Here is a 22,429-nt window from a genome sequence, read left to right as displayed (position 1 = left end):
AGGGAGTGCAGTGCCCGCCAAAACCTAGAGGTGAATTGAACTCCCCGATCGGAAATTACATGGTCCGGTCGCCCATGAAGTCGAAAAACATGCTGAAGGTACAGGTGTGCAGTGTCCTGAGCGGTGGGGGGTCCAGAACAGGGAATGAAATGGGCCATTTTTGTGAATAAGTCCACCACCACCAGGATGCAGGTATGGCCTTCGGAGCAGGGCAGGTCTGTAATGAAGTCCATGGAAATAGTCCTCCATGGCCCGGTGGGTGTGGGTAGCGGATGCAGAAGGCCGGAGGGTTTGCCAGGGGAATCCTTGGCCCGCCTACACGTCTCACAGGCTGCCACGTACCGGGCCACATCTGATTGCACCCGGGGCCACCAGAAGTCACGGGTCAAGAGATGGGTTGTCTTGTGGCGACCGAAGTGCCCAGCGGGTCTGGAATCATGGACCAGTTGCAGGACTTCGTTCGCAGCGAGCCAGGTGGTACATAAATTCGGCCTCGATGGGTCAGTAGCCCCTCTTCCTCTGCGAAGCCATCCGCCTGGAGCTGGTGCGGCTCCCGGACCTTCTGGAGGTATTTCTGGGCAACTGGGTCCAGTACCTGTTGAGCCAGTATCTCCTCAACCAGCCCCTGGGAGGGTTGCGCGGCAGCGAAAGTTTCGGGAGCCAGGATAGTAGTTAGAGGCTCTTCCCAGCCGGGGGATGAGTTGTACTCCGGTTTCCGGGACAGAGCATCGGCTTTCTTATTCTGGGAACTGGGGACATACGTGATCCTGAAGTCAAAGCGGGAGAAGAACAATGACCAGCGGATCTGCCTCTGGTTGAGGCGGCGGGCGGTTTGGAGATGTTCAAGGTTCCGGTGATCAGTGACCACTCGGACAGGGTGTTGAGCCCCCTCCAGATGGTGCCGCCAAACCTCAAAGGCTGCCTTTATTGCCAGCAGCTCCCGCTCCCAGATGGTATAGTTCCTTTCTGCAGGGGTAAGCTGGCGAGAGTAGTAGGCACAGGGTTGGGGGACGCTGGAGGAGGTTGCGCGCTGTGAGAGCACCGCTCCGATGGCAGTGCTGGAGGCGTCCGCCTCAACTACGAAGGGTAGCTGGGGATCTGGGTATCGGAGTACCGGTTGTGTGATGAAGCGTGCCTTCAAGGTCTGGAATGCCTCATTGGCTTCCGGTGTCCAATGGAAGGGTTCTCGAGGCCGGAGAAGCCGGGTAAGGGGAACAGCTATGGATGCAAACTGGGGGATGAACTGCCGATAGTAGTTGGCAAACCCCAGAAATCGTTGCACATCCTTCCGTGAGCGGGGGGGTTGCCAGGTCTGTACCGCTTCGACCTTAGCTGGGTCCATTTGGATACCCCGGGGCGAGATCACGTGGCCGAGGAATTCTATGGCAGGCAGGTGGAATGCACATTTTTCCAGCTTGGCAAACAGGCCATGCTGCCGGAGTCTTTGCAGCACCATGCGCACGTGCTGGGGGTGTCGAGCCGGGTTCCGGGAATAAATTAATATATCATCCAAGTAAATGATGACGAACTGATCCAGCAGGTCACGAAAGATATCATTCATAAACCTCTGAAACACCGAGGGCGCGTTAGTCAGGCCAAAGGGCATTACCATGTACTCGTATTGTCCATACCTGGTACTAAAGGCAGTTTTCCACTCATCGCCTTCCCGAATGCGCACCAGGTTGTAGGCTCCCCGAAGATCCAGCTTGGTGTAGATCTGGGCTCCCTTAACTTGCTCCAGGAGGTCGGAGATCAGTGGCAGTGGATACCGGTCTCGGACAGAGATTTTGTTCAGGGCCCGGTAGTCATTGCAGAGCCGGAGTTCTCCACTTTTCTTTTTAACAAAGAGGACTGGGGCAGAGGTGGGCGAGGTGGAGGGGCGGATGAATCCTCGACGCAGATTGGTTGTGAGGAAGTCCCGGAGTGCAGCCAGCTCAGGCTCTGATAACGAGTACAGGCGTCCCACTGGCAGGGGGGCGCCGGGGATTAAGTCAATTGCAGTACCTGATCCTGCAGCAGAGCCAGGCTCCCCAGGGTGGGCATGGCCGTGTCCATGCTGGGAAGTTTTGTGGTGGAAGCAATCTGTCATGGGCTGGGCCCGCCCAAGCTGGTAGTCCAGGTATTAGCACGAAGCCAAGGGGTGTTCAAAAGTCACAAGCCAGGTCCAGTCCGTAGTCAGAGCACAAGGTTAATGGCAGGGTTGCCTCCAGGATCCAAAAAGCCAAGCCAAGTCCAGTCCGTAAGTCTGAGCACGAGGGTATCAAGTCAAGGTGCGGGCAAGAGCAAGACACAAGGTACCAGGGAGTGGTTGCAGGTAGTTGACACGTTGCTTCCACGCCTGGCAGTTGCTCCTGACTGGCTTTTATAGCCAGGCGTGATTTTCAGCCAGCTGCTGGGGCTCCATCCTGATGCTACTCATCATCACTCTCCAGCAGCTGGCGTTGGCTCAGGAGGCGAGCACTGCGCCGTCTCTCCTGCAGTTCCAGTCTCTGGCGCTGCCTGCGGCGCTCTCTAGGTGTGGGTGAGCCTGGGGGGGTGGAAGCCCCTGGCTGGGCTTCCCCTGTGGTGCTGGCAGTCCCTGACTGAGCCTCCCCTGTGGAAGTTCCTGGCTGAGCTTCCCCTGTGGTATTGGGGCTAGAGGGTGCTGGTGTCTCAGCTGCTAGCTGTGAGCCTTGATCAGCCAGCAGCTGCTGCTCATGATTGCTGGCTTCTGCTGAGTCAGGGCTAGGGCTGGCTACACAGAACTCTTCTTCTCCTGAGGAGTCCTGGCTGGCTACACGAGGCTCCTCTCCTCCAGAGGAGACCTCACTCTCAGACTGGGCTATGACAATCCCCTTTTTAGCATTTACACATACTCATATCAATATAGCAATGTAATGGCTGATTTTTTTTAAGATAGAAAAGGAGCATACTGCCAGTCTTTTCATGAGGAAGCCTAAAAGCAGAGTAGCTCTACAGCTCATTCCTAAGTCTCCCCTTGCCATGGTCCAAACTGGAGATCCTTGCCTGGACTGGCCAAGAGCCAGGAGGAGGAAGCTGGCACAGCTGGGCCAAACCAACCTCTGTTGGGACAGAGCCCAGAGCAGCAGCAGCAGCAGCAGCAGCAGCAGCAGCAGCTAAGTGCTTTTTTAAATCATGGGGCCAGAAGTAGTCACTCTCCCTCCCCTGGGCCATGAGGGCATTTGCACTTTTTAAAAAAAATCATCAATTTCATATTGCTATCTCAACCTACCATTGTAATAATAGGTGCAGCAGGTTCTATGAATTCTCAGCTTTCATTTTTTTAAAAAAGTAAATCTCTAGGTCCTTCCCTTGTGGAGATATAAGGAAGGTGCCAGAAGGCTGAACATTCAAAGAACCTGCTGTACCTATTATTACAATGATAGGTAAAAATAGCAATATGAAATTGATGATTTTTAAAAAAACGATTGAAAACAAAACCAGGAGGGTGGGAGGAAGGTAAGGGGAGAGGAGTGGTTTGTTGACGATGAATGTCCATTCATTGAAAAGTGTGTTGAAGGTGGATGGGAATGGGTGGAACAAATAAAACCAAAAGAAACATAAGGCATGAGGAAAAAGTCAACTTAAAATTGGCTTCTAGAAATAGATTGGGGGAAACATAGTCTCAAAAGAAACAGAAAAAAACCCGGGGCAAAACAAAAAAACAAGAAGAAAACTAAAGGCAAAAAACGCATGTAGAAATTGGGTAAACCAAAGCAAGATGGGTGTCTGGCAACGCTGTGCTCCTGTCTGCCTCCTCCCAGATCTGCAGCAGCAGGCACTGATTCCAGGACCTGGAACACCACCTCTGACAGTGCTGCAGCTGCAGGTACAGCCACAGGGCCTCAGGCCACCTTCTCCATCAGAACAGCAGCTGTCAAGGTCCATGCACAACTGTGGTCAACAGCACTCAGTCCCCCCACTGACTAACCTTTCTCTTGCAACAGCCTAGGCTACTCATCCAGGCCCAGAGGAGGTTGTTGGCAATATGAGGAGAGGCCACAGGCTGCCAAGGGAGCCACCAGAGAAGCTTCAAAAGAAGCAGGGGTAAGCCATGCAGAGAGCAGAGCAAATGTCCTGTCCTGAGCTGAGATGGGGTGGGGTGGGTGGGTCTGGGAGATTGAAGAAGCTATTCAGCCCTCCCATTGGATAGGCTGGAAGAAGGGCCACAGAGAGGCTGGGTGAGGACTGGGAGGAAAACCAGCAAGGTGAGAAAAGGTGAATCCTTTAAAAGGAGGCTCATGTGAGAGCCGAACAATCACAGAGAGAGGCACAACAGGAGTGCGCAATCACTTGCAGGTCAGGAAAAGAAACAAGGTGGTGAACCCCCTTCCCTGCTTGCCTGAGGATGCCAGTCTGCCTGGCAGATGGTCAGGTCAGGGTGCCAGTAAGGGAGGAAGAACTGAGCAAAGAAAGTGTGGAACCCCCCTCCCCCCGAATTCCAAGTATGCAAATACAAATTGTTTGGGCAAGTACTCTGAGAACACTCCCTCCCCCCAAATAGAAACCCAACTTTGAGACAGCATGTGGGGATATTTTTAAAGGGGAGAAACATTCTGTTTTCTATGTGCTTAGGAACCACTGGAATACGACTACTGGAAAAACATACTTTATTAACTCTGAAGGAAAACCTTTGCATCTGTAAGAGTAATTAGGTTCCAGAAATACTCCTTCACCTGCCCTAGTGATCTGAAAAGAGATCGATCTTAATTTTGGCTATGCACAGCCCAGCTTCTCAGCTACTCTAAAAGAATCTTATGAAAGATTGGCTGTAAGTTCTGGTTCTACACAATACTTTCCTTCCCTAACTTGGGATCTTTGTTTCTGCTGCTTATAGTATACCATTTTGAGTCTTTCCTTTTGCTAGCAGTTTGCAAGCAGTCCACAAATTCCCATTCTGGTTTTTGCTTGCTTACATTAAACCTGTTTTCATAGGCATCCCATTTAATAACCTGCTATACCTCTTCATGTAGGCTTGATTCTCATGGGGGTAAGGGTAGAAATGGCAGTCTCACATTTAAAATCACATGTCCTCAAGGAAATTCGTGTTTCTGACCAGCCCGCTCTTGTTAACATAATGAGCTATGTTTGCTAAAGACAAACAAAAATTGGCTTCATGTTTTTAAAAAATAACTGCTTTTCTGGTTTAACAGCACTGCTTTCATTATTTAATCCAAATAAATTACTTCAACATAAACTGCTTTTTGCCATTTAACAATGAATATATCAAATATTTGGAAATTGCAGGTCTCTTGATTCCACCTCTTTCCTGTCTGATCCTGTAAATGTTTCAGGTCCATTAGTCAGCCTATGACGGTGTGAGGTAGCTCAAGGAAACTAAAGAGTCAGTTATGGAATGTCAGTCGCTGAAAGATTTTGTATTTCATTTTATTTAAACAGGCTGATTGAACAATGGGGGCTTAAGACAGTCCTGTTTCAGTGGAAGAAGATGGACTGGATGGGGTCCTCATGTAGAATCAATGATGCTATGATCTCTTTCAAGGCCATCATTATACTGCATGAAAAGTATAGTTCCAAATAGCTTAACTGTAACACACACAGCTTTATTATTTACATATGTGAGAGCCCCTGCTCTGCCTACAAGCTGCTGAACAACTGAATATTTGGGGAATGCCAAAACACTTTCACCAACATCTAATTAAGGCAGTCTGTTTTCTAATAGTAACATTGTTTTGCCTTCAATGACAGATGTAGAGCAGCAGGAGTTGTCATTTCCAGTAGTTAGTGTCTACTTACTTACCCACTAATTTGAGATTTGACTTGTCAAGTTCCTGTACAGGAGGTCAAAAGCATACATGTAACACTGGGAGTAGATATAGCATGAGCTTTCAGATTTTCTGAGGTGATCATTAAACATTTAAAAATGAAAACCAATGTAATATGCCTTATGGACTTAATTATTTTAAACCAAATAAAACAAAAGACAATGAACGAAACTTGAAACAAAAATAACAAACCTACGAGTGTGTTGATATTTACTGAAAGGGAACCAACCTTGGCCAGCAAGTCAAAAATAAATGAAGGAAAAATAATACAGTGAAGAATTCTTGTTAAGGTATATCGGAGAGATAACCTGAGTGTGCGATATAAGGGGGGAAAGCATTTTTATGGACAGTGAGGGAGAGTAATGGGGGAAATGTTTAAAATTGTTGATATGAAGAAAAAACTAGTTCAAATTATTAATGTAAACTAATTGGTTTTTGATCAACCAGTCACTCATACATCAGTATCTAAAGTAAATACAACTGTCTGAATATTGCTAGTTTTAATTCTTTACAAAGAAGAAAGTTAGCATATTCAAATTATATCTGTTTGTATATTACAATAACAGAATCCTTTAAAGACACTACAGTTTTGTAACAGAAATTCCAAACTCAGCTTTTGAGGTCAACAGCGACAGTTTTGTGGCTTTTAATAGTTCAGGATTGTATTTTTAAAATTCAAAAAGACAGCCAATGGAGAAAGTATAGGTCATTGAGAGGGTCAAAAAACAAAACAAGAATTTACAGGTGGAGACCCTCAAAATTTGAATTTGGTCATAAGCTGTGAGGCATTTGCGAGCTTTTTTGCTGATAAAATCCTGTCTCTCCGCCGCGATTTACTGGCCACAGTTGAGACAGTATGTGAACTAGAGGCCCCTTGGCTGTCTTCGGGGGTAATATTCAATCACTTCAGCCCTCTTTCCAGGGAAGAGGTGGACAGGATTGAGGCAGGGAGTGAGGCCTACCACATGCCTCCTGGACTCGTGTCCATCATGGCTGGTGAAAGCTAGTGTTGATGGATTATGGGATTCCCTGCAAGATGGAGCTGTTCCACCAGGCATATGGGCAGTGCTAGGTGGAGCCCCCTGGCTGGCAGATTGCATAATATGCCCTCCCTACTAGCAGTACCTCCGTCTAGCAAACAGTCCCCACTATGATGCTCTAGAGATGGGTGAAGGTCTGTCAGTTGGTTGCTGTCCCATTATGATTATGTATATGTGTGTATATAATATATATATATATATATATATATGTATATGTATGTATGTATGTATGTATGTATGTATGTATGTATGTATGTATGTATTTTTAACTGTGTAACTTTGAGACTGTTTTATGGTTTTAACTGGTATCAATTATTTAATGTGTTTTAATTGTATATGGTTGTAATCCGCCTTGAGCCTGCTGGTGTGGGGAGGGCGGAATATAAATCGAATGAATGAATGAATGAATATAAAGAGAAGTCCAGATAAGAAAGATATGATTGATAGCTCAAGGTAGGTGAATATCACAAAACATTACTCATGGAAACTCCAGGTTCAGATTAATACAATTAGTCCCATATTTGAACATATTGCTACGATTTCTTTATATCTTAACTCCAAAACTCTTGACTAAGGTTGATGGCAATGGATTTTAAAGGCAGTCAGTATAGTGATTTTTCTAGGCTGAAGCCTATTTATTTATTTATTTATAGTCCTCCTTTCACACTAAGATCCAAGGTGGATTACATAGTGCAAGTAAGTTAATCAACCAAAAACTGAATAAGTCTCACTTATAAATAGGTGAAAAACTGTAAATAGGTGAAAAACTGTAGCTTATGTTACAGGTTTATAAAGGTACTGATGAAAACGGATGGCAAAATGAACTGTATCCTACAATTTGTGCCAAAGATGCTGGACTGTATGTGGGTTATTGGAATAAATGCAGTGTACATCATTGGAGTAATACAAATAATAAGAGGGGATAAAAAAGGGGAAATCTTTTCTGAAACAAACTGCAATCCTTGGATGAAGGGTAGGATAAAAATGTGATATATAAATATATCCACAATCCTTTAATTAAGGGGAGACCTTTCCATCCTTCCATTTTGCACCTCCATAAAGACGTACTAAAGATAAGAGAAAATTGGATACTCTCAATGAAAAGGCAGGGGGAAAGGTGATGATGACACAAAAAAGTATGGCAAAAATTAAAGCCAGAAATGGTTTGTTTTTTTTTAGAGGAGGGGGGTGAGAAATAAATATACGACTGAACTACTGAACTACTATAAATAAATATACGACTGAACTACTAAAAAATAACTTTTTGGAATGTGCAAATGGATGGGCAAAGGAGAAAGACTTAAGAAATGAAAGTCAGTTGTTGTTTTCACAAGGGTGGTGGAGGATCCAGAAGAAAATTAATTTAAAACAAAAGTATAGAAATAAGAGGCAAAAGAGTGCAAATGCTCACTTTTATTTGAATCTGTTCAGCACCATGTCGTCGTTGTCGTTGTCGTTGTCGTCGTCGTCATCATCATCATCATCATCATCATCACAACAACAACAACAACAACAACAACATTCAATTTATATACCGCCCTTCAGGACAATTTAACATCCACTCAGAGCGGTTTACAAAGTATGTTATTATCCCCACAACAAAACACCCTTTGAGGTGGGTGGGGCTGAGAGAGCTCCAGAGAGCCCTGACTAGCCCAAAGTCACCCAGCTGGCTTCAAGTGGAGGAGTGGGGAATCAAACCCGGTTCTGCAGATTAGAGTCCCACACTTAGCCACTACACCAAACTGGCATAGTACTCTGCTGATATTTTAGCACTATTGTTCCCTGTCTGGGTTTTCTTTCTCTTTTCTGAATTGATTCCACTCAATCAGGAATCATGCAGTGAATGGGATGAGATTACATTGCTTTACAGCCAGACTGGCTACATACTCACTCAGAGAAAGTGGAATAATTTGAATAAAGAAATATTTTCATAAGGACTATGAATTTTTTGTAAAACATATTCAGCTTATTCCTAATTTTACTATGCAGTTGGATTACTTTTGTAAGCTATGTCCAATTTTGTTAGTTTAAGCTACAAGGGTTCAGGGAAGGCATAGGGATATCCACCCAGCAAATAGCAGTGCATTCCATTGGCACAAAATGTGTTGCTGGCATTAAGACATCCCACTGGCAAGGTTTCCTACAAAAGTAGCAGGTGCCTTGTGCCAAAAGAATGCATATATAGCATATAGTTGACTTGGTAAGTTCATTATTAGTGCCTCTCTTTCCAAATTATTGAATTGACTAAGAAATGGTTGTTGCGGATTTTCAGGGCTGTATAGCCGTGGTCTTGGCATTGTAGTTCCTGATGTTTCGCCAGCAGCTGTGGCTGGCATCTTCAGAGGTGTAGCACCAAAAGACAGAGATCTTTCAGTGTCACAGTGTGGAAAAGATGTTGGCAGGTCATTTATATCTACTCAGGATAGGTGGGGTTGGGCTGAGTCATCCTGTAAGAGTTTCCCAGGGTGTGGAATGCTAATGGAGGGAGGCTTCACTGTATCCTGAGGAGGTGACTAAGAAATCATTTTAACAATTATAGAATTAAATATATATTTACATATGATGTGTGATAGATATGTGGATAACATAACTACGGCTAGTGAATGAAGTTTAAATTTACAGGAAATAGCTTTAGTAACTTCTTAAATGCCAAGTAAGTCTGACAGTCATTATTTCTTTTTTTCTGTTAAGTCCTACATATTGAAGTAACATTTTAAAGGTGTTACAATTTTAAACATTCTACAAAATAGATGTCATTAAGTAACAGGCTCATGCTGTGCCTGCATAAAAGTATAATTGACACCCTTGTGTCAGGATTGTAACCCACCCAAGTCTTAGCAGTTTTAAAATGGAAAGCTAGTTAATATTGATCTTTTCTAGTAGCAGGAAGGAGTGGAAGGTTGAATTTGCAGGACTGGAATGCCCAGTCTTTGTTCATTTGATTTTAAAAACTTGTTTAGCATAGCATAGAAAATCTAATCTTGATCGTGGGTAGTCACAGAGGGATGGGGACTCACAAAGAAGGCTCACAGAAGGTAACATTTTGAGCATATTCATAGAAACTCTCGAAGTTTTCTGAAGTGTTATCTAACATTGGTTGCAACTGCCAGCCTGTTCTGAACTCAGCCTGAGCAAATCTGCTCATCAGTATATAAAAGATGACTGCAGCACTCTAAACACCTACAATACATGCTACAGGAAAAAAAATCATTCTATTATGAGTATCAGTTCTCGTGGTACAGGCTAATACATACCCAGGAATATTTGAAAACAAAGGTAATGGTTACCTTTAGCACAATCAGCTCCATGGTAGCCGGGAAAACAATGACAGATTCCAGACACGCATTCACCATTCCCATGACAATTACGTGGGCAGTCCTGCACAGAATCTGCAAGACAAATGCCATTAACCATATTAACTGCTCTGTTTTTAGTTGACCATGATGTTGCTTTCAATGTAAGCTCAACCTCAGAAGTTCATCTGACAATAGCAAAGCTACAGATATTAATATATATTAATATATTTTGTAAATATTCCTACTTCAGAAAGATTGTGCTTACAAATTGGTTTATTTTGGCAATTTAACTAAAGTTATTTTGGCAGTTTAAGTAAAGTTTTTCCCGTTTAATGGTTTAAGTTTATATTTCCTGTACAAAGAATAAAATTAATACATTTCATCTAAACACATTAAACAGCCTTATTTTCTGTATGAGGAAATGGAGAAGCAGATAGGTCCCTTCAGTCATATAATGAATCTAAAATTGCATAGTCTCAGCCGGGGGTCTCTTGCATTAACGATTAAAACACACTGTTGTATCTTTGGTAACCAATTGCAATCGTATGTTATGAGTCAGGAGGGAGGCTCGTATATAAGAGATGTGATTTTTCACTGTATATAGCTATTGTTTGTGACAACTGTTACATTTTGACAATAGTTTTGCAGGCACAAAGCAAGTTAATGGAACAGTTTTTGAGCACATTTCCACTGCTTCAACTATTATACCTCTAAATGGCAACATCAATCTCATTAGAAAATAATCTTACAATAGCTCTTGTTGTAACATGTGTGAATTTCTTTTACTTTTGTAAATGTGTTCAAGCTAACATAAAGAACTTGACATTATGATAAGGCCTTAGTTTAATGCCATTTCTGTTTAGCTGGGTTCTTATTTTTAACCACCAATTTTATGTTAATTAATTATTCAGACATTCAAAGTTATGATGCTCACGATAACTATCATTCTGCCACACATACATTATTCAGTCATAAATTTAACACAGTATATTTGCATTTTTTTAAAAAAAAACCTTTGCATTTAGCAAAATGAACTAAATAAGAGTTGCTTTGGGATCTTGAACACTGAATGTGTAACTTTTCTGCATTCCATTCTAAATATTAAGCACCCCTCACCAGGATAGCCAAGACAAGCCCAATCTTATCAGATCTTGAAAGGTAAGCAGGGTCAGCTTTGGTTAGTGTTTGGATGGGAAACCTCCAAAGATGACCAGGGTTGTAGAGTCAGGGAATGGCAAACCATCTCTGTTAGCGTCTTGCCTTGAAAACCCTAGCCGGGAGAGGGGGGGGGTCACCATAAGTCAGCTATGACTTGATGGCACTTTCAACCACCACCAGCAAATGTTAAGCTAAAGGCAATAACTCCGACATAGAAATTTTCCTTCCATTTTCTAAAATATCATAGTTAGTGCATTTGGTTATACTTTCAATGGGATTTTTTTCTTATGTTAGTATTCATTCTCCATTATATTAGCGTTAAATTCACAGCACCAACATAACAGTTAATAGGTTAAAGGATAGGATAACATTATGGGTAACAATTAACCAATGTGTTTTGTGTATAAGCATCCAGATAACAATAATTTAGATCAATATCCCACCTGACAACAACAATGGCAATAATTCGTCTACCACTTAAAGGTCAGGGCTGTACAATAGCTGGTTAATCCTCTGTCCAAGTACATCACAGTACAAGACAAGGTCCTTGTTGTTATAATCTTTTGGTCATACACAGGAGACAATTCTTGATTTAATAAATTTTCTCTTAGATTTCAAGGTCTTTTGTTGTCACTGCTGGGAACTGCTCATTTACAAAAGCAGATTCCAGAACATTTGTCATTTCCCTTACTGGTACATGCTGTGAAATGACATTCTTAAAATGGCAATGGAATGCAAAATCAAACCATTCAATATTTTACTGACACAGTATTGCCATATCTTAAAATACACATGTTTAAATGAGCAATGGGCTAAGTACCTTAAATTGCTAATTAGGCAGGAAACGGAGAGATGGGAATTAAGTTTTGACAGGAGAGAAGATCCTTGAATCCTGTTTTTAAATGCCTAAAAATAACCAGGTGACTATATTAACATGAAGCAAAACTGCCTGGAATGCTCATCTAGTGTGGAAGACTAGCTTAATAACTGAACCCATAACAGATGTAAATTACAGGAATACAAGCACAGCTACTGTATTAACAGCATATTGTATAATAACCAGGGCTTTTTTTCAGCAGGAACACAGTGGAATGGAGTTCCGGCGCCTCTTAAAAATGGTCACATGGCCGGTGGCCCCGCCCCCTGATCTCCAGACAGAGGGGAGTTTAGATTGCCCCACGTGCCACTTGGTGGTGCGGAGGGCAATCTAAACTCCCCTCTGTCTGGAGATCAGGAGGCGGGGCCACTGGCCATGTCACAATTTTCGCTGAGGGCAATTTAAACTTTAAAAAACTACCCCCTTGTTCCAGCTGACCCAAAGTGATGTCATTGTGCGGTCCTGAGTTCCACCACTGAGTTCCACCACCTCTTTTCCCAGAAAAAAGCCCTGATAATAACCTATTTGAATAACAATGCAGAAAGCAGCAAGATTTGAGTCCAGTGACACCTCGGGAGTCTCTAAGGCGCTACTGGACTCAAATCCTGCTGTTCTACTACAGACCAACATGGTTACCTACCTGAAACTAATATTGCAAGCTTCTGTGATATGGTGAAAAGAAACAGCGTCTCAGATATTCCATCCTCCATTATACTTGGATTAATATTTTGTACTAATGTTATACTGCATAGCTCAGACTATTACTTATCAAAAGTGTTACCATTTATAGTTTGCAGCCCAGTCTAAAGAACCTTCTCAGGTACTGAGTTCTTTACTTTAAAAAGGCCATTGCATGTGTATATATATACTACTGTTCTTGTTCAGGTTTCTGAAATGAAGTGGCAGTGAAGAAACAAACGTACTGAATTAAAGGGCACTGTTAATAATCAGGGACAGCATTTTTGACATTTCTCAAAGTTATAATTATTAAGTCGGTTGATTTGCTTTCTATCACTGGTTGGGAAACTATGCTCTGTCTCTCTACTATCAACTTGTGGACTGGCTGGAAACTAATAAAATCATGGGAAGGGAACAGGCTGGTTTTAGTCGAGGGGGTTTTAGGCAAGGGTCTGGTACAGAAGATCATCTTCTAACATTACAGTTCTTAACAAATATGCAACCAAAAGCTGGGGGATTCTTGCTGCTGCCTTCATGGATTTGAAGGTGGCTTTTGATACTATACCCCTCACCAGATTATGGCATAAGCTAAAATCAACATCTATTGACAAGAGACTTTTGGCTTTGATTGAGAGTCTGTATTCTAACTCCACTGCACAAGTCTTCTTTGGGTTCGATGGACAACTTTTGAATGCAATTTGAGTACATCAGGGGTGTGTGCTGGCACCTTTGTTGTCTAATTTGTATATTAATTATATGAGTTCTGCTGTTTCCACCCAAGATTGCTATTCTCCATCTATTGCTATTATGAAAAATCCTATTTTTGCTGATGCCTTTCTCCTATCAAGAACAACTTCAGGACTGTCCCCTCTGATAAAGGCTTTTGTCTCTTATTGTCTAGAAGAAAGCGTCATAGCTAACTATTAAAAATCCAAGATCATTGCCTTCAGTAAAAAATCTCATGCACACCATAAGTGGCAAATTCTTGGTAACAACATGGAGAAAGTACCTTAAGGGTTTAGTTTGATCAAAGGTTAACTTAGTCAGTGCAGGCTTCTCCTGTTAAAAGATCGGCTACAGCGGCAGCAAATATCATCTGCCACTTCTTTTATTCATCTGGGGTTCTATATATTCCAGCTGCCACTGAACTCTTCAATGTCAAAGTGGCCACATGAAGTTCATATGGGGCAAGTATTTGGATTGATAGAGTCCTTTGATTCAACTTAAATTCCTACGTTCCATCTCTGGAATTCTGAATTGTGTAGTGGGGGTGGCCCTCCAAGTTGAATTTGGACAATCATCTCTTGAAGCTCGGGCTTGTATGAAGGCTTTTTCCCTTAAAGTTAAAATTATACACTCCGACATCCAAGAGACCTATCTCAGCTTGATTAGAGACAACTTTTTGTTTCCCATTAGGATAAACTTGTAGAGCAGCTCCTTAATCTTTTATTGGACTCCCTACATTCAGTCACTGGAAAAGAAGCCATGATCATGATTAAGAACCATTCATTCAGGTACGACTATAACAGCACAGTGTGTAGAGTACAACATGTTGGATCTACTCCATTTGTTGGTATTCCATTGGGTCAGCTTCTTGACTATTGTTCATATCTGACTGTTCCTTGGTATATGTGTGCCTTCATGTTGGCCCGTCCAAATGCCTTATCATCTAGAGTTCTGCAAGGGAGGTACCATAGGGTACCATACTCTGACAGAGCATGTGACTGCAGCATAGGTAGTGTGGACACTCTATCATGTAACTTGAATGCAGATATTTTTCTGAGGCTAGGAATCTCATTTTTTCCTTTGTTCCAAAATATAGATCATATAGAGACATTAACTCTTTTATTAGAAGATAACAGTAGACCCATCACTCTTTCAGTTGTGAAATTTTATGCGCTTGTGATTGATTTTTGCAGCTGTTTAAATATGGTCTAGTTTTTATATTTTAGTAGTCTGCTTAAAACTAATCAATTAAGAAGCAGTATGGGGGGGGGAAGAGAATTATTAAGGCTAATGCTGGCATATAAAAAACTGGCTTTAAACATTTTCTAGTTCTATCATGTATATATATTTCTATATATTCATATGCACCATATATTCAGTTTGAGAAAATTTGGTTGATATCTCTGGCATAGCTTTGGCATTTGTTCTTCTGCTTCATATCATTTAGGATTTCAGACTTCTGAGTCCATCTTTATAGTGAAAATTCTCATAATAAGTATGTGTGGAAGAATCTCTGCTGAATAAAACACTGTACTTTTCTTGGTATTTCTGCACAATTACTATCATTGCACCATCAAGCATTCTACCTAACTATTACATCTATTATTTTCAACTTTCTCATAAACTGTACCTCACTACTAAAAATGCTTCCGATCAGGTTGCATGGACAGAAAGAAATGTGGCATGCTTTATTTCTTTTGGCTACTGCAGCTTGTGATACGAAGCAGAGGCATTACTTACCAGTCACATGCTGGTCTATCTTAAGCAATTAAATGTCATCTTACTGTTTTCCTTAGAGAATGACTACTATTTTGTGTTTATAAGGAAGTTTATCCTGCTCATCTGATTTGCCTCTTTTGTTTCATTTACTGTTACAAGTCCTCAAAAAAAATCAAGTATGGCTTGATTTTATCACAGACAACCATAACTCACAGCCAAGGTATACATACCCAAGACAACAGTGTTGAAAGACACCACCTCCTTATCTTTGCCATCATTATAAAAGGCAAGATGCCACAATCCCACATCTAAATATTGAACAAACACAGCTTCATTCTGCACAAGGGTCTGGATACTTCGACGTTCCCGCGGAGACTCCACCACACTCCATTTCTCTTTCCCATCCAAACGCTCCATAAAATCATACTATAAGGTAGAAGAAAAGGAAGGGGTCTGTAGATTTATATGGCAGACAATGTGAAATAAAGTATAAAAACGCAACCTCTAATTTTAAAATTGAATGTATATTTTATCAAGTGGGCAACATAGCATGAGAAGATATATCAATATCACTCTTTCTTATTATATTTAAGTCTCCCTCCAACCCCACCACCCACCAAGACCTCTTCTGAAATAAATTCAGAAAGGAATAATAAAGATAGGTGATCTGCAAGAGATCTGAAGAGCACTGTGACTGTGCAACGTGCATCATGATGCTCCTTCTGCTAATGATATTCTCTTGCAAGCAGTTCTTCAGTAGTTTCTTCCATCCTTTTTATCTAGCAAACAGTTTTGGCAAATGGAAAGAAAATTACGAAAACTTCAATGATAGCACTAGAGTTAACTTACAGAGTATGCTCCAGAGAAAACTTTCAACTCCTTGCTTAGCATGTTTATTTAGAAATCAGAACCTCTAATTTCAATTAAATTTAACCCCACTTAAATATGCAGTATATTCCAGGCTTGAACTGCAGCTCTTTTTAGGTCTGAAGCACAATCCATATTGTACACTACATATAGCCATATGTATAGCCACGGCTGCCAGCTGATAAAGAATTTTTTTTTTAAGGTGAGGGAACAATGAGGCAAGGTTTTCTCAGATCAGCCCAGTCAATCCAGTTCACTTTGTGCAAGATGCACATATACATATACATATACATATACATATGCATATGCATATGCATATACATATGCATATACATATGCATATACATATACATATACATATACATATACATATACATATACATATACATATACATATACATATACAGAAGGAACAGGTACTAACTTCCCATGTCCAAGAAATTCTAGGCATTGGGCATCTAATTTCAAAGAAAAATTTGAAATATTAAACCAATAAACCACAATTAATTGGCAGAACAATCTGATTAACAAACAATCAACAGGCAACAATTTTCTACAGGCCAGTTTGGCTAGGGATACTGGAGGTGTTTTGTCATCTTCTGGCCGTGGAGCAGGGGTCACTGGGGCAGTAGGGGGGGCAGGTAGTTGGGAATTTCCTGCATTGTGCTGGGGGTTGGATTAGATGACCCTAGAGGTCCCCTCCAACCCTATGATTCTAAAACCAAGAAATTGGTAAAATGTGACTGTTTTGAGAGTTATATTACTTGGCAATTGATTACTTTCATAATCACCAACAAGGAGTAGTTTTGTATTGGTTTTTTTTTAGCAATGTGTGTGATCTTTCGAATACATGACAACTAGGCTGCTGAAAGACATAACATTCTAGCCTAATTTGTTTTATGGAGAAAGTTCTTAAAAATTCACAAAAGTATATTTAATGTATCAGTAGGACTACAACAAGTCCCCTATGAAAAAGTCTTCTTTAGAGACATTCATCTCTTTTCTGTAGATAGAGATACATGTATATCAGAGGTCCCCAACCCCCGGGCTGCAGACTGGGACCAGTCCATGGCCTGTTAGCAATCGGGCCACACCAGCAGTCTAGTGTGGTCTACTCTATGGCAGCGCTGGCGAAGGGACAAGAAGGTGAGCGGCGAGGCAGCCCGCTTCCCCTCTTGCCTCCCCACTTTCCCACCTGCCATGCCATGGCAACATTATATAATGATGTAGTAGTAGTAGTAGTAGTAGTAGTAGTAGAAATAAAGTGCACAATTGTATCATCCTGAAATCATCCCCCCCCCCCCCCGGGATCTGTGGAAAAATTGTCTTCCACAAAACTGGTCCCTGGTGCCAAAAATGTTGAGGACCACTGATGTATATGTCTGAAGAAATACATAAGTACCCAATAAACTCATTATAACTGTATGTGTGCCAGAACACTAATACATTCAAACCAAACACATTTTAAGAAAAAAGGCCATCCAGTTCTTCCAAGAAGATATCTCTCTTGCATATTTAGGTTGCATGATGAATTTTGCCCTGCAAAGTGAGGTTTGTTAAATAATACCTAATTTCTGATTTAACAGAAATATTCACTTCCTACAGTTTTGAAGTTGCTCTCAAAAACTGCCTTCAGCCTCTTCACGTGGATACCACATTCTGAAAAAAAGTACTGGGTTTAAACCCTGGCATCTTTAGTTAAAATATCTCAAATATCTTCTATTAGGAATGTCCTTGTTCTGCCTGAGACCACTGAGAGCTACTGTCAGTGAGAATAGATAATACTGAGCTAGATAGACTTGTGGTCAGTGCTTTTTTTCTGATAAAAGACATGGTGAAACTCAGTAGTACCATATGTGCATGTGCAAAGTGCGCGCTCACACCTGGGACAGCATGATGATGTCACTTCTGGGAAGTGACAGCATTGTGCAGGCCGTGGCCACCCCTGGGAGCGCTCCCATGATTCGAGTCCGCTCGCCTCCTTGCCTCAGGCCGATTCAGGCCTGATCCTGGCTGTTTCGGGCCCGTTTCAGTACTTTTGGGAAGAAGTCATTACTCATATTAATTCTGTATTAGATCAAGATGGATAGCTTTGTTAGTCTGTCTGTAGCAGTGGAAAAGAGCAAAAGTCCAGCAGCACCTTTAAGACTAACAAAATTAGTGGTAGGGTATGAGCTTTCATGAGCCACAGCTGACTTCTTCAGATACAGCTAGAATGTGAGTCCATATGTCCTTATTAGAGATGGGCATGAACCGCATTACGAACTTCAAAAACCCACAAAATTGGCGATCGTGCGATTGCAATCTGGCGGTTCGTGATTGTCCACGGCCAACGAACCAGCATTCGGGAGAGGCCTGGTTCGGTGCGTTCAGCTGCAGTTCGGGAAGCCAGACAGTCAGGCGCCAGCAACCAATTCCCCTGGCAACGGAGCTGGGGGAATGCCTGAACTCTGTCTGCGCTCCTTCAGTCGCCCTGAAAACCCGAATGGAAGCCCAGCTTACCTTGATCGGCAGGTCTTCCTTCCAACCACGGAGCTGCAAAGCGGTTACAAGTTGGGAGAAGACACCCAGGGGAGGGAGGGGGAAGGGGGTGTTCTGTAGCCATGGGTACTCCAATCTCATCCCTGCAAACCCTGATAGGCAGCTCTAACAGCCAAACACAGACCTCCTGCGTTGCTCAATGGGACCTGTGCTTATAAATAGCCGTGGTCTCCCAGGCTGGGTTTCACTTTCAGCGAGCAGTGGAGTGGGACAGAGCTCTTGCTTGCCACTTGCTAGCCTTTAGGGAGAGAGACTGAGAGTATAATTGAGCTTGGATTTTTGTGGGAGTTTCCTGGGGTCCTTGGATTGGAGAGGGTATAACTCCAAGATCCTTTTGCAATCTTGTCCAAACTTGGGTGATGGCTGTAGGAGAGCCTGCAAATACTCCCTGGGAATATGGGCTCTCTAAGTGCAACGGGGCCCGTTCTGAGCCCCATGAACCGTGAACCGGTTTGGCAACGGAAAATGTTCGTTGCAGTTCATGACTTCGGAATAGTTGTCAGCACCAAACCACGAACTGCTGGTTCGTTAAATTTTTTTGGTTCGTGCCTATGTCTAGTCCTTATATCTTGGAGAGTGGAGTGATTGCAGAAGCCCAATGATAATAGACGGTAAATGACAAAGGCAGGTGTGATTGAATAAGGTGTGGTATGCAGTGGACCCAACAACATCAGCCATACCATCTCAGGTTCATACTCCTGCTCATCCTCCAATGTGATTTATGCCCTCACGTGTCAGCAATGCCCCTCTACTCTCTACATTGGACAAACTGGCCAGTCCCTTTGACAAAGAATTAGTGGACATAAGTCTGACATCAAAAACCAAAACATTCAAAAACCAATGGGGGAACATTTTAACCTTCCAGGACATTCAGTTGCTGACCTAAAAGTAGCAGTTCTCCTGCAGAGGAATTTCAAAGGGAGATTAGAGAGACTGCTGAATTGCAACTGATAACAAAGCTCTCAAGACAATGCATCCACCTGGACTAAATTGAGATAAAGGCTTCCGCTCTTATAACCAATGCTAATTTCTCCACACCCACTACCCCTGGGCATACCCCACCCCATTCAATTACACCTGCCTTTGTCATTCACCAGCTATTGTCATTCAGCTTCTGTAATCACTCCATTCTCCAAGATAAAAGGACAGACGGACTCACATTCTAGCTGTATCCAAAGAAGTGAGCTGTGGATCACAAAAACTCATACCCTACCACTAATTTTATTAGTCTTAAAGGTGCTGCTGAACTCTTTCTCTTTCCCACTAATTCTGTATTATTTCACTCATTTATTTTTGAGGATGTTTAAGCACTTTAAAACTATTTTCCTGTCCCCTGGAGCCTAATAGTCAATGGCAGTAGACCCTCTGTTCGATTGCAGTAGCTAAAAAACTTATACTACAGCACTGGAAAGGCAAAAGTCCACTTCCTGTAATTCATTAGATTGAGGACCTTATAACCTTATCGACATTTGAATGTACTGCATATAGAAGACAATTGGGTATGGACTTATTTTTAGATATCTGGAGACCTTTTATTGGCCTTTCATCTGGAGACCTTTTACTGAAGCCTATGTATAGATTTGCCACCATTGCTTTTGTTTTTGGTTTGCGTTAGATGAATATTTTTTATATAAAAAAACACCACACATGCACATACAGGGCCAAACTATGATAGTGTCCCTAGGTGACACCATTTTAAAGCCTAATACTGTGAAGTCCCACCCACCATGTCTTTTCATGTGCCAAAATAGGTTTGGAGGGGAGCACATCCATTTTAGCACTTGAAAAAGTTGGGGGAAGAAACCAGAGTGCCTGCTCCTGCTCCACTAGCATTTTAAAATTTGACCCAGGATTGCCATCTCAGCTAGTTCGGCTCACAGCCAAATGAGGACATCAGTGATGATTAAGGATCAGATCATCTCTCTGAGAGACTAACAGCACTATCCTAAGCAGAGTTACTCCAGGTTAAGCCCAATGATTTCAATGGGCATAAACTGGAGTAACTCTGTTTAGAATTGCACTGAAAGCCAATGATTCAAGAGCTGGGATCTCTGGCACATGGTTATTATACTTAAAGCAGCTGTAAGAGCAGAACTGAAATCATGAGTTTTCTTGTAAACTCTCTCTCTTTCTGTGTGTGTGTAAGGAATCCTGTATTTTTAAAAAATCTCACTCTACTTTGATGTCTGATGCATATTGACAAGGAATATAGAAAGATGTGATGTTGGAGATGGTTTGATTTCTTCCTCTGGGTTTAATTAAAAATTGACTCCCCACTGCTTGATTTTCTAAAATTACTAGTTTTAATTTTGTTATTAAACAATGCTACTCATGTATATAAAATGACAGATGAATCTAATGTCCCCTCACCCCTTTTTTGCATACTTGTATAAATCAAACCCTTAATCCAGCATCTTTGAACACTATCTGTCAAAAGTAGGAGGTTAAAGACACCATCATTAGCTCTTTGGAAAATATTCTGATTGGGGTGACACCCTTGGAAAAACCTAGTTTATCGCTCCTTGGAAAGTTTGCTCATTGAGGGTCAACACAGAACAGTGTAGCAATAAAAGCTGACATTTCTCACTGGCCTCATGCTGCTCTGCTTGGATTGTGTTGGCAGACTTCTTTGCCTCCCCTGTGTCTGATACTGATTCCATCTCAGACAGCAGGCAGGCTCAGCAGTTGGTAGAATCGAAGATGAGCAGAGCTCAGAGGAGCTAAAATCATTTGAAGTGGCTGTTGCTGCAGGGAGTTGGTATCACCGCACAATTGCAAGTATGACTAAAAGGATGCAAGTGACTTTCACTGCAGTTCCATCCATGCTATTACTAAACACAAAACTCATTAGAACCGACTTACTGTAGATACCAATTTAATTTATATCTGTGGGTAACTTGCTGGCAGAATGCCTTCTGTGTGTGCCCCCCCCCCCATTTGTTTGAACATGTTAGGTTAATTTTTCCCATAGTTTCATAACTAATGCTGAGACTTTGTCCAAATATATTAGGTACACCAGGAACTGATAACTGGATTTTTCCTTAGGTTGTTTTGCTTGTTTGCCCTTCTGATTCAATCTTTGGTTTCCGACAATCATGCTTTCTCACAATTGCAAAAGTGATATAGAATTTAAAAAGTGGGGAAACCTTGCCAAATGATCAACAGCACTATGATGTGATTGATTCTGCCTATTAGTGAGATTTGTAATGACAGGTACAGAAGTTTTATAACATATTTGATTGTGTGACAAGGTAAAACAAGGTTTATGCTCTTCTAAGTGACATCTTTAGGATAGTCCAAATCTGAAACATTTTCCAAATTATACAAATAGATACGTTCAAAGATGTTACATGCTAGAACCAATGAATGGAACACAATTAACAAGAAGAACAAAGCCACAGAAGCAGTTTGTATATCAAACACAAAATAAATTCGGACATATAACCAGGTTTGCACACTGGCCAAGACTAATGCCATAAACTGAGAAATGAAGGAATAAGCTTTTTCTGTTTCTTCCACTATGCAGATAAAACTATCAGTGAACTGGGCCCTTTCATTTATTATCTTTCCCCCCTTTAAGGCTGTGTTTGTATTACACAGTGTATAATTCACATTGGATGTTACTTGCATAATGTGAGGGAAATAGGTGAGCTTATTCCTCCACCATGTGAATAATAAAACCTCACTGGCATATCCCCCAGATACCACAGTAGAGTGCCTTGGTGGTATCACACCCTG

The 22,429-nt window shown here is 41.9% G+C and overlaps 1 protein-coding gene across 10 annotated transcripts in view; it reads right to left on the bottom strand.

The window, feature by feature from the left end:
- TENM2 (teneurin transmembrane protein 2) overlaps positions 1-22,429 on the bottom strand; it is a 1,076,616-nt gene that overhangs the window by 177,554 nt on the left and 876,633 nt on the right. For all 10 annotated transcript variants that reach the window (XM_054977125.1, XM_054977126.1, XM_054977124.1 and 7 more), the window contains 2 exons: positions 15,514-15,709; positions 10,117-10,218 (listed from right to left, as the gene is read on the bottom strand). In XM_054977125.1, coding sequence (XP_054833100.1) covers positions 10,117-10,218; positions 15,514-15,709 — 298 coding nt within the window. The remainder of the gene's footprint in view (positions 1-10,116; positions 10,219-15,513; positions 15,710-22,429) is intronic.

This window comes from Eublepharis macularius, chromosome 4 (genome assembly GCF_028583425.1).
Source record: "Eublepharis macularius isolate TG4126 chromosome 4, MPM_Emac_v1.0, whole genome shotgun sequence".
In the NCBI taxonomy this organism is placed as follows: domain Eukaryota; kingdom Metazoa; phylum Chordata; class Lepidosauria; order Squamata; family Eublepharidae; genus Eublepharis; species Eublepharis macularius.
This window is presented reverse-complemented; position numbering and strand designations above follow the sequence as displayed.